General features: G+C 40.2%; 1 protein-coding gene across 4 annotated transcripts in view; it reads left to right on the top strand.

The window, feature by feature from the left end:
• RP1 (RP1 axonemal microtubule associated) overlaps positions 1-12,756 on the top strand; it is a 177,878-nt gene that overhangs the window by 105,292 nt on the left and 59,830 nt on the right. For all 4 annotated transcript variants that reach the window (XM_083450883.1, XM_083450885.1, XM_083450884.1 and 1 more), the window contains 4 exons: positions 406-572; positions 9,190-9,409; positions 10,650-10,804; positions 11,887-12,100. In XM_083450883.1, the coding sequence (XP_083307009.1) occupies positions 406-572; positions 9,190-9,409; positions 10,650-10,804; positions 11,887-12,100 (756 nt within the window). The remainder of the gene's footprint in view (positions 1-405; positions 573-9,189; positions 9,410-10,649; positions 10,805-11,886; positions 12,101-12,756) is intronic.

Here is a 12,756-nt window from a genome sequence, read left to right as displayed (position 1 = left end):
CCTAAAATGCAGTTGTATAATAGCGTATAATACACTGGTCTCCAACATCTCATAGCCTGATCTTGTGTTGCCTTGCCATTGACACAATCTTAGTGAATCAGTGCTTTTTGGTGGTGGTACAGAGCATCCTAACCCCCTTTTTTGCTGCATGTGGCAGCTGTTTTGTGCTGGCACTCACAGCACTTTTATCCAGCCATGAATACTGGCAATTATTATTTTTTGCAAAAAAACCCACAAATCACTGCAGTGAATGTGTGAGTACTTGACTTCAAAAGTCCTTTCCTTATGTACAGCACTGCTGAAATTCATTTTAGTCACAAAAATAGCAAGAAACCCTTGATAGTTCTTCCTCAGTCTTATAAAATACAATTTTGTTTTGATTGTTTGTTTACCTTTATTCCACAGGTCAGTGGAGAGTGCTGGTAAAGACTGCTCAAGATTCCCCACTGTCACAGGAGTGTAAAAGAACCCTTGTGATTTACGGCTCAAAGGGCAAAAGTGACAATCTTCTCCTTTCTTCCCAAAGCTTGGGAGATATGCCCTTTCAACCAGGAGCAACTGATGAATTCCTTGTAAGTTGCAGCTACAGCACAGCACAGAGATTGCAGTGGCATCTTGCTCTAGCCAAAGGATATATTTGGAATCCTATTATGACTGTAGCAAATGCCATCTCTTATTTACAAAGATGGCTTGATTTGTGGTTTAGTTTTTCTCGATATATTTTCCCTGTTCTTTTACAATCTGTAAGCTGGATGCAGCCAATATGGAATGCAACACATACCCAAAGTCAGAAACAATGAGAATCATAGAAGTATCTATTGAAAGACCGTGTTTAGCCTATGGTCAGAAAAGGTAGGTTCTATGCATTTTCAGAAGAAATAAATTGACACTTTACAGAACATAGGCAAATTGGTGACAGCTGGCCCAGTGTTAGGCCATGACATTCCTGGGCAGTTACTGATGTCTGCCCTGGGCCTCTCTTTATTCTTATTTTATCAGTGGTGGGTGGCTGGGTCTGGGAGCCATCCTTTTAATTTCCCATTTAGGGGCATTTACCGGTAACTTCCATTGTATTGTATTGGGTTGTAGCTCAGAAGAAGCGCCACTATCTATTTGATTTTGTGTCACAGCTGTTCACAGTTAGATTCTTCTCTCCCACACAGTGGTACCTCAGGTTAAGTACTTAATTCGTTCCGGAGGTCCATTCTTAACCTGAAACTGTTCTTAACCTGAAGCACCACTTTAGCTAATGGGGTCTCCTGCTGCTGCCGCACCGCCAGAGCACGATTTCTGTTCTCATCCTGAAGCAAAATTCCTAACTTGAAGCACTATTTCTGGGTTAGCGGAGTCTGTAACCTGAAGCGTATATAACCCGAGGTACCACTGTATTAAGCATTTACAATTGAGCTCCTCCACCTCTACCCCTCTCAGAGTGAATAGACCACAAACTTCAGTAAGTGTAAATGCTTTACTCGCCCATGCATTGTTCAATGCTACAGCAGAAACAACACAGATAAGATATTCTTGGTTACAAAATACAAAAAAGTATCTTCAAACATGGAGTCTGGACTTGGGAGCTCCAGCTTCATACATGGGCTGAGCTTACATAGGAGGGAGGGGAGGCAGGAAACAACCCTTACTTCCCCGCTCCTTGGAGAAGAGGGGAGGTGACATAGAATCATAGACTCATAAAATTGTAGAGTTGGAAGGGACCCCAAAGGTCTTCTTGTCCCACCCCCTGCAGTGCAGGAATATTGCCCACAGCTATCACTGGGTGGGCTTGCGCCACCAACCTTCTGCTTAACAGCCAGACGGACTGACCCATTGCACCACATAGTCTTCTTTAGAAATTTACATCCCTGTTATCCTTTACTGTTGTACTTTACTGGCAATTATGCACAGTTATGTTTGATTGCATAAAATATCTCACAAAAGATTCCTGGTTCAATCCTCTGCATTCACATGTAGGACTGGGAGAGATCCCTGTCTGAAATCTGCAGTTGGTTGATTTGGACATTTCTGAGCATAATAGACCTACTGACTCAGTATAACACAGCTTCCTGTGTTTCTGTGTCTAGGGATTATTGCTCAGAGTACTTTTGCTATGTTCACTATTGGTGGCTTCCTTGCCCAATTGCTGAATAGGAACATAGGAAGTTGTTTTATATTGAGTCAAACCTAATTGGTCCATCTAGCTCAATATTGTCTACACCGACTGTTATTAGCTCTCCAGGGTTTCAGGGGTGTTTTCCAGACCTACCTGGAGATGTGGGGATTGAACCTGGGACCTTCTGCATGCAAAGCAGGTGCTCTTTCATTGAGCTACAGCTCTTCCCCAAATACCTGTGCATCTCTTCCCCTGCTGAAGCCTGGCACATTTTTTCTTATTATTTTTGATTGACTGCTTCACCAAGAGTCCTTCCTTGCATAGCCTCATATTGGGGGCACTGGAGTAGAAAACATAGTCTGGCTTGTTACCTTTGCTGGTAGATTTTCAAACAGTGAAGCAATTTAATTCAAGTCCCATCTGACCTTTATAGCATACTCAGAGTGGAATCTATTACAGCAGGGGTCTGTTGGGGAGAATGCCTCATTTCAATAATAGAGCAATAGGCTGTTGGAAAAGCTAGTTTTTCAGACACTTTGTAATTGTTTTGCCCTCAGTCATGGTAGAGCATGAATGTGCAACATTCAACATAGTGGGATCCTACTGCATCTGGTTCCTAAATGACTCGTGATACAGTTGACTAATAGTAGCAATAGTTTGTGTTTCTGTAGCATTGCAACTAAGCACATACTTTAGTAATTCTGTAGCATTCTAACTAAGCACATACGTACTTTAGTAAGCTGCAGAATCAGGGCTGGCATCTGTACCTAGTATCCTTGGGCACCTGCCAGGGCCCAATAGTGATGCCTGCCATGGACCCAGAACTTTGAGCATCACCAGGCAACTGGATAAATCATTGAATTGCAGAGTTGGAAGGAACCCCAAAAGTCATCTAGTCCATATTTTATCTCCATATTACAAATTGGGAGGAGAGGCATGAGAGGTAAAGGCTTGCCTATCCCGACCCCTTTCCCAGTTGTGTTCCCAGTTGAGCTAAGAATGTGGTATTTCATAGCTCAGAGCTCATGCTCTTCAGTAGTGTGCTACATTACTTTGCCAGAGAACAGCAGGAGAACATGAGTACGTTTTTTTCTTTGTGATTATTTGCATAAAATCTTTGCAAATCCAGTAATGCTAGCCAATATTCTTTGTGCACAAATTTGTTTTTGTTTCTTTTTTAAAATAGATGGTCACACACATGGGAATGTGACCTTCCTGATTTTTTTCTCTGCCCCACCCCTCCCCATGCTGACACAGCTCCATGAGAACAATTGCAACTGCTGAATAAGCAAACAAGCTTTCTGCATGTTAATCTTGCATGTGCAATACAGAGATTTTGCCCCCCTACCTTAAACTGTACCTTGCCTTTTCTTGTCTCTCCCCTCCTCCCTAAATATTTTTTTCTAGAGCTACCCCTGGCTGTGCAGCTCAAGTATCTGACAGCTCACAAAGCCAGTCTGAAATTTAAGAGCAATAGCTGTGGCATGAAAATCTTGAGATGGCATTCTATTCCAAACCATTTAAGCAACATCAAGGCTTGGTTGCCCTCTTTATACCTTATTGCTGAGGCTGTTTGAATGATCATAGGCTTTTGTTGCATGAGTTCACCTATTCCCATTTGTGGCAGCAACACTGGTTGCCATGGGAATGGCTGTGTGATGTTGCAATTAACAGAAGACTGCAAATTCAGCAAAGCAATATGCAGGAGCAGAAGAACAACAAAGATCTGGATTCAGTACGATAGCACTTAGTCAGGATTCACATACAAATAGTACTGTTTATACAGAGTCAGCTTCTTAAAAATGGCAGGCCTCATTTTGATCCATAAATTTGATTTCTAATTATTTCCATGAATATGTGGGTGTTAATTTGCTTAAGTTTGAACATATATTTGGCACCAATCCAGCAGCTTAAGTGCTCATAGGAACCTTGAATGCATACACAGATCTCCGCATGAACATGAAGCTTTTTCCCACTCTCATCTATGAGTTTGACAGTTCTCCACTTTGGGCAATGAGGTATTGCATTTGCTGATGTGAAGTGTTCCCGGACAGTGAAGAGCAGGGTTATTTTTCTAGAAAAAGAGGTGCCAGAACTCACCATGAATGCTTCCCTTGTTCTCTTATAATGGCAATGGCGCTCACGTGAGAGATGTTGGAACTGAGGTCCAGTGAGTTCTAGCTGACAAAAAAGCATAGTTTTATGGTAAGACTGGTGGATTTGTACTGGGGAGATGCAGTTTTAAATCTCAACTCACTGATGAAGCTCACTGGATGCCTGTTAAGCCAGTCACTATCTTTCAGTAAATCCTTTCTATCAGGGAAAGTGAGAGCTGGACCATAAAGAAGGCTGATCACTGAAGATGCTTTTGAATTATGGTGCTGGAGGAGACTCTTGAGAGTCCCATGGACTGCAAGAAGATCACACCTATCCAGTCTTAAGGAAATCAGCCCTGAGTGCTCAGTGGAAAGACAGATCCTGAAGCTGAGGCTCCAATACTTTGGCCACCTCATGAGAAGAGAAGACTCCCTGGAAAAGACCCTGATGTTGGGAAAGATGGAGGGCATAAGGAGAAGGGGACGACAGAGGACGAGATGGTTGGACAGTGTTCTCGAAGCTACCAGCACGAGTTTGACTAAACTGCGGGAGGCAGTGGAAGACAGGAGGGCCTGGTGTGCTCTGGTCCATGGGGTCACGAAGAGTCGGACATGACTAAATGAATAAACAACAACAAGCTGTGCGAGGAAAAATTAGTGCAGAGGAATAGCCATGTATGCAACCCTGCACTACCTGGAGGGAAGAGCAAGCAAGGTATAAATGTAATACTCCAAAATACTTGGAGATGGAGATGGTTCTCATGGGAGTGTGGTTAGTAGGAGTGGGGTGAAATGGGGCAACTTGTGCATATTGCGAGGTAGCCAAAGATGCCAACTTGGTTCAGGAAAAGAACACCCCAGCTATGAAAATATAAAGCTATAAGATTTCAAGACACCATTCTGTGTTTTCTGTGTCACTTAGGATCTTGCTTATTTTCAATGAGAGATGCAGCCCTGCCTTTTCCGCCCACAGTGGCCTTTTCTAGCACACTGGCTTTCAAGTGTTGTTATTTCAGTGAAGAAAAAAACCAGAAGCAATTCCAGACAGCGGCTCATTATGTAACCAGTGCTTATGAGGACTGTTGCCATGTTAATGCGACGCATAGCAGCCATGAAGGTGTTCTGGAACAGTTTTATTAGTAAATGCAAACATTCTGGTTTCATGGATATTTCTTTATGATGCATGCTGCCAGTCCTAGGCACAGTTGCTGAAATGTAACCTCCCTTGAATTTATTGGGAATGTATGCTCAGGCTGTAAAGCTGAGCTAAATGGAGGTGGTGCTGTTCGCTATGCTCAGGATGTAAACATGAAGCCTCCTCAGGTTAATGGATTAGTCGACATAATTATGACAACCAGCCTGGAGACTTGTTCAGAGGAAGAGGGCAGTTAGAACATGATGAGGATTTGTTGTCTGGCACAACTACAAACAGAGCTCATGTGGAGCACTGAAAAATTGGATCGAACTCTGATCAGTTCAAAGAGATCATGTTAGAGTTTTTTAAATAAACTATTTGCTTGGCTTGACTTTAAAAGCTACGTTACGTTAATTTGGGGCTAATGGGAATTAAAGGGATAGAAGAGTTTATTAGGATCTCAAGAGCAGATCAAATAACAGACTGATAAAGAAATGAAAACATACAACTTTATCCTCAGGAGCCAAGTAAATCAAAACAACAAAACAACAAAGTGCAGCTACTTTTAACTGACTTAAAAACACCCAAGTGGAAGAACAGAATGGAGAGAAAGTAATTGTGGACTAATATTTTTTGTGGAGTGGGGGGACGTAAAAGGAGATGATTATATCATAGACTCAGAAGGTGCTGCTGAATGCTAGCCACAGACCCACTTCCTCACCTCTGGCCACAACAAAGGTCAGATGAACTGCAGAAAGGTGTTCATAGAAGCGGCGGTAGCTGCAATTGTTTCTAATAATGTATCTGCCAGCTTATTCAGGTTAATTGGAACAAAAATATGTTAGATTTAGATTTGCTGGTCTGGGATACAATTGGAGATCAGAGTTCCTAATCAATTCATTCATACTCTATGCCCTGAAAGACTGAAAAATAACCCACCTTTTTACCTCCCTTTATCCATCCTGACCATATATGCAAAATAGCTGATGTGGCATTAGAAGTGACTAATCCACATGGTGTGAAATTTAGACGCACTCCCAATTTCATAAAATCTGCCATCTAAGTTTGGGCTGTTTGGCAATTTTTGATGATGCAACAGCCAGTCAAACTAATCAATTGGATTGCTATCAAACTATCAATAGGAGCCAGAGAAAAATGACTGACATCATGATAGTCTTGCAGATTCATGGATATCTATGGCTTCCTGACAGCCAAGCCGCAAGTGCAAATTTTTGTCTGGTAGTCAGGCAGGAAAGTTTGCATGAGGCATATCCCAGCAAACCTGAGAAAACCTCAAGATTGTTGCCTAGGTTCAGGAGGGCAAAATAGGGATTCTTATTCATTGGAAATCTTATTGGGAGATAATTTTTCAGCTAATAGAAAGTAGGAAAAACATTCTTAGTAGTATATAATAAACCAACATAATGGAAATTGGTATTATACTATTATGGGATCATTTTAAGGTGCTTACTGCAATAAATTCCCCCCCTTGTTTTATATCCATTGCATGTCATTTGAATTTCTGTATTTTAGCAACAGGCCTGGGTAACCAGTGTAGCAGGGAATTAGGGAGGCATTTACTGTGTTACACCACAGTCCTTAAAAACATTGGTATCATCTCAATATGAGGCCCAAGACATTTTGTGGGATGATCAATCCTATTCCTTAGTTGTTGGACAGTGTTCAGACTAAAGGACTTTTCCAGGATTCTCCCCACTGGCTGTAAGATTGGGGTCTGGGGATGACAGAGGGATTGCCTGAGTGATCAAACTTGGCAGACAGGTTTAGCTTTATTATGTAAAACAGTTCTCCAAGTGCAAGCAATTTGCTTCCATAGGAGCTAATGGTTGGAGAATTGTTGGGGGCACATCTTCCTCAGGCAGTCCCTCTTTTTCTGTGAGAAATGGTGTCATCAGGTGCAGATGGTAACAGAGACTGCAACTGACAGAGTTGCACAGAAGGTTGAGTTGCACTCTGGAAAAATCCAATGGAGTTAGTTGCCACCCTAGAAACTTAATGGGGGAGCAGCATCTGTTGGAGTGTTAATGCTATCAACCTCCACCTTATGCTCAACTTGCATAGTTGTAAATAAATGGAAATATTGCAAAATGCATTAAGCTTGCTGCTTTCCCTTTAAATCCCTGAGATTTAAAGTCTCCCTCTGATCTCTCTCCAAATCTCCACTCATCAGCAGATGAGAGAAGATTAAATCCTACTGCCTAGGCTGGGCAGTCCTGTTTCCTGCTGGGAGCAGGGCAGGGCAGCCAATGCAGGATTAAACCCTGTTCTGCCACCCATCAGCTGATGTCACTGGTGGACATGGTTTTGGGGAAGTGGACTGGCTTTCCAAATTGGAGCCCTTGGCAGCCCAAGATTGGTCTGCAGGCCAGAGGTTCCCCGCTCCTCAATAGGCCTAGTCTAGCTAGGCCTAGTCTAACTAGCGTGTAAGCTTTGTGCAGACGAATCAGGATGGATGTGGAATAAACAGGCCAGCCTGAAGAACACTGAATGAACTGCTTCAGTGAAATGCATGGCAAGCTTTCCTGCCACAAGGCATTCACTGCTTTTCTAAAGAGTATAAATATGCAGTCACTGACTAACTCATTTAAATGCCCCATGGTTACAACACACGCATCTTGCATGCACATATTCTATGTGCAGAGGATTTTTTCAGTTTTAAGAGGAAGCATTCCAATGTGTGATTCCCTTACTGTGAACTGAAGCACTGTACTCTCGCAGAGTTACATGGGACTCAGCTATACAGTGTCAAATAAAGCATTTAAAGTGTGTTGTAAAGTTCAATATACAAACGTGGCACTAGATGGCATTGGTGAGCTATGGTAAATTCAAGATATTTTTCAAATCTTTTTTAAAAAAAGAATTTTCACAGCGTTTTTTATATGTGTGTAGATTCCACCACTGTATGATTCTGGTATATGGGTAAGTGGGAAAAAAATATATGGATGAACAAATAAAGTGATAGTGCTGCAAAAAGGGAGTGGTTCTTTCTGCCTTGTCTATGTTGATACAGGGGAGGATGAAAGTAATTGGGAATGTATTCTCATCTTGGCATTATTCACCATCAATTGTTTCTCTGTCTACATAAATTGAAAAAATCCAGGGAGGAGGTGAGCAGCAAAAGACATTACATTGATTTTCTTGACATTTTAACTATCGGCAGCAGTAGCAACAAAAATGACCATCACAATTGAAGTAGCAAGGTCATGACAGAACCTTCAGTTCCAGCATCCAATCCATCAATGACACAGGGAGACTGTAATGTCCACTATGAGTAACAAATATTAATTAAATAATATAAAACAAAAAAGTTTGAGTTTAATATACTAAAAGAGTTTAACATTGTCCTAAAAATGCAATGCGCAAATATAGCCTTAGTCTTCACATACTTCATGATTAGGCACAAAACCTAACTTCACTGGGGAAAGGAAATGGTATCTATCATGCATTGAAACACCTAAGGCACCATGATGTGAAGGACTGCCAGTGATTCTTTATCTTTATCTGTAATTCCTGCATTGCAGAGAGTTGGACTAGACAGCCTTTTGGGTCTCTTCCAACTCTACAGTTCTATGATTCCATGGTACTGGTGGTCAGGGAAAGCCTGGGTAAACAAACATGTATTTAATTGATGGCAGAAAAAGGCCCATATTTGGTGCCTGCCTGATCTCAATGGGGAAAGCATTCCATAAGTGGTTGGCTTCATATGCCGTCAGACCATACCATGCTTACAATATAGTGAGGCATCTTCTTCAGCTTGTAAAAATCTATATTAATTGTGTCTTCCCTCCTTCTGCTCAGGTAACCTGCTCTTCCATTTTTCTTCACTGCAGATTGAATCCGGAGATGTTGGAGATGTGTATAAGATTCGGGTCAGCTGTGATGATTTGCCAGACTTTGAGGGTTGGCATTTGAAGTCTTTTCAGATGGAAGAGCTGCACACTAATCAAGAAATGAACTTTGACTGTAACTGCTGGTTTTCTCTTAGCCGAGAACACCAAGAGCTGGTGAAAGAATTCCCTGCAGTGACTGAGAACCAGAAGCCTTTACCAGGTAAAAATAGCAGAGAAGACAGGAACAAGGTGAACTAACATTTGAAAGAAATCAGTGCAGCAAAACTAAGTATTTTGTTAAATTTCTCAGTGCTTGAAAATTACTGTGGATCTGAAGCAATGCTTCACAAGTACTCAAATCCCTCTTAATTAAATGAGAAACTGCTTGGCCATTGTTATACTCTATGCACAACTTTGTGTGCAAACTAAAGAGTTAGAATTATACTGGCAAAAGATAAAGCACATAATTGGGAGTAATGGAAAGTCATTTTTGTAAGATGGAGCACTGGATTCTTTCACTTACATGAACTTGAATGGCTGAAGTGATTATTAGGAATGATTTCCTTGTGTAATAATAATTTTTAAAAAGGATTGCTTTATTTCTCATAATGCTACCTACATTTCCAAGTGCAAACACAAGTAAAATGTATGGGCTGTAATTAATTAAGTTACTGGGTGCAATTATAAATAGAAATGTTGTGAAGACTTATATTTCCTGGTTTGGGAACAAGCTGAAGAATTTGACTCTTGATTATGTTTAAAATATGAAGACAGCTTTAACTTATTCTCCTTCTAAGACTCTCAGACCCCTTACCCACTTATTCTATCACCTATCCAAAAAACTATTTTCCTTTTTCCTATCAATCTGATATATTGGGCTGTGTGACATAGTTGTGGCCTGAGAGGGTAGGACAGTGGATCTTATTTAAGCTCTGGTTATGGCTCTTTTCTCCTTTGTAGGTGGCACCTGCCCACATCCCTAGCTCATAGTCTGACTTGTTGGTCACTTTTTAGGGCTGATTTGGAATTTTGGCATTGGTGGGTCAGTTTTTTCATCTACTCCACATTATATCACTGGCATGGGGGCATTTAGTTCAGGTTCACTTGTTAAATAGGCTGGTTTTGTCACTTTGGCTTTTCGTTCCTGGAACAGTTAAGTTCAGCTAGCTGTCCCCTTAAGAACCTTAAGCCTTCATGCGTCTATTCCTCAACCTACTTTTGTGCCTGATCCAATCCATGCCATGCCATATGGGCTATATAGAATCATGATTGCTATATATTCTTGTAAAAAAGGCAGCAGATCTCTGAATACCAGTAGATATAATAGATATCTACTTTATTTGGATATTTGACTTTGTTGTGGCAGCACTGAAATACAATGTCTCTCTTTGTGTAATTTTGTAGTTTTGAAGCAATAGTGTATTATTGAATGCTGTTCTCCTATTTTTCCTTTTTCTCAGTGCATAAATATGTTGTTTCTGTACACACTGGAGATTTATGGGGAGCAGAAACTTTTGCAAACCTTTACGTAATACTTTATGGCGATAGAGGTGACACAGGTATCAGGAAACTGCAACGTTCTTTCACTGCAGGAGAACAGTTTACAAGGAATAAGGTAACATAGCAAGAAACAATAACACCCAAACCCTCATTTAATGCAATGAAATGGAAAAGGTACAAAAACCTGATTACAAAGTGGTTTGTAAATATTATGAGCCTCATTGTTTACATGTAACTACCCAGTTTCCAGTTTCATTTTATTCTCCTATACATTTTTCAAACGCAACAGTATATAACAATTATATTGTATAAAGCTGTGGCAGTAACAGTTATCACTTTGCTACATTGTGGTAGCAAGTAGATTCGTTGCTTGAAGAAAGACTAGCTGCTGAGAGATGGGGAGAAATCTCAGTTCTTTCCCCCTCCTTTATTATAATTGGATTGGATAAGCATTGGATGAGTGGTATTGCATAGCAATGGTGTGTCCCAGCCAGCAAGGGACTCTTCTTTAAAAAAAACAGTCAGCTGAAGTATCCTAAAATAGGGCTGCAGGAGAAGAGAGACAGTAGCCTTACTCTCTCTGGAACTTTTATTTTTAACTGTCCTGAATTGAAACACAGAGGAACCAAGAAAATAGATATAGATATAGATATAGATATAGATATAGATATAGATGATATAGATGATATATATATATAGATATAGATGATATAGATAGATATAGATATAGATATAGATATAGATTAGATTATATATATATATATATATATATATATATAGATGATATAGATATAGATATAGATGATATAGATATACTGTAGATATCAATATAGATATGAAAAGGTTAGCAAAATGGTGAGGGTACTAAGAATGCAGCTAACTACAACACTCATCCATTCTAGTCAGCAAGGCCAGTGGTCAGAGATTTTGGAAGCTGCAGCCCAACAAGATCTGGAAGGGACCATGTTGGGTATGGGTAATTTCCTGAGTATGAGAAACATGATGGAGTTTATTGTAATTGTTAAATGGTATTCACTCAGTAGTCAATGTGCCTCAATCTGGAAAATTACTTGAAGTGCTTAAAGATTCAATATTCAGGCATGACATCCAGATCTTGTTCTCTATACAAATTCCACACACACCCAAAACTGTTATGGCTAGACTTGATTTGTAAATTAAAAAGTAGCTCTTCTTCAGGTGGATTCCTTCTTAGTGGAGGCTGTTTCTTTGAGCCATTTGAAAAAGGTAGTTATAGGACATGATGGAGAAGGATATGGAGCCGGAATATACTTGAAGATGGTAACAGTTAAGAAGTCTGAGAACTCAGATAAAGAATGGGTCTTCCCATGTTGGAATTGGCTGGATACTCACCTGGGAATCTGTGACACTGTGTGTGAGATTGAAACAATAGGTATGTATGAGATTGAAACAATTCTAATTCTTTTCTATAAGTTCCTTCTGTCTTCACCATGTTTCAGTTTGATAGCTGACAGTTGCTTTTTGCCAGTGATTTGTAGCTATTCTTATTATCATTTTAAAGAACCAAAACAGCAGAGTTTATTTCTTCAGTTGCACTTCCTATAACAATGAGTTTTGCAGAAAATTCAGGGATGCCCTAAAGCATATATTCATTTCACTTGGAACACTTTGGGGTCTGTCATTACACAGGGCAAACAGAGAGGATTGTCCAAACACACTGGATCTTCTGGTATGGCTGCACTTTGAAGAGGAAGATCAACTGTGCTAGACAAGCTTCTTCTTCTTCTTTTTTTTTGGAGATACTTGCCCACCAGTCAAAACTGTGTTTGAAAACCACTGTATTTGATAGCTGGCACAGAAAAGCATTTTTTTATATTGAGCCATCTAATAGCTGCCATGCAATGGTATTTTGTTTTTCGCAGAAAGTATACAATACAGTGAAATTTAATAGCTGACAGTACTGGTAGACAAACTGCATTAGTAACTAGTATCCCGCAGTTTGCAGCTTGTGAACTTTTGAATCTGGAACCATACAAATTTATCTATATAGGATTTATTAGTTGCCCAGTTATAATGATGATTTCTCAA

The sequence above is a fragment of the Podarcis tiliguerta genome (assembly GCF_965153285.1).
Source record: "Podarcis tiliguerta genome assembly, chromosome: 7".
Taxonomy (NCBI): domain Eukaryota; kingdom Metazoa; phylum Chordata; class Lepidosauria; order Squamata; family Lacertidae; genus Podarcis; species Podarcis tiliguerta.
This window is presented reverse-complemented; position numbering and strand designations above follow the sequence as displayed.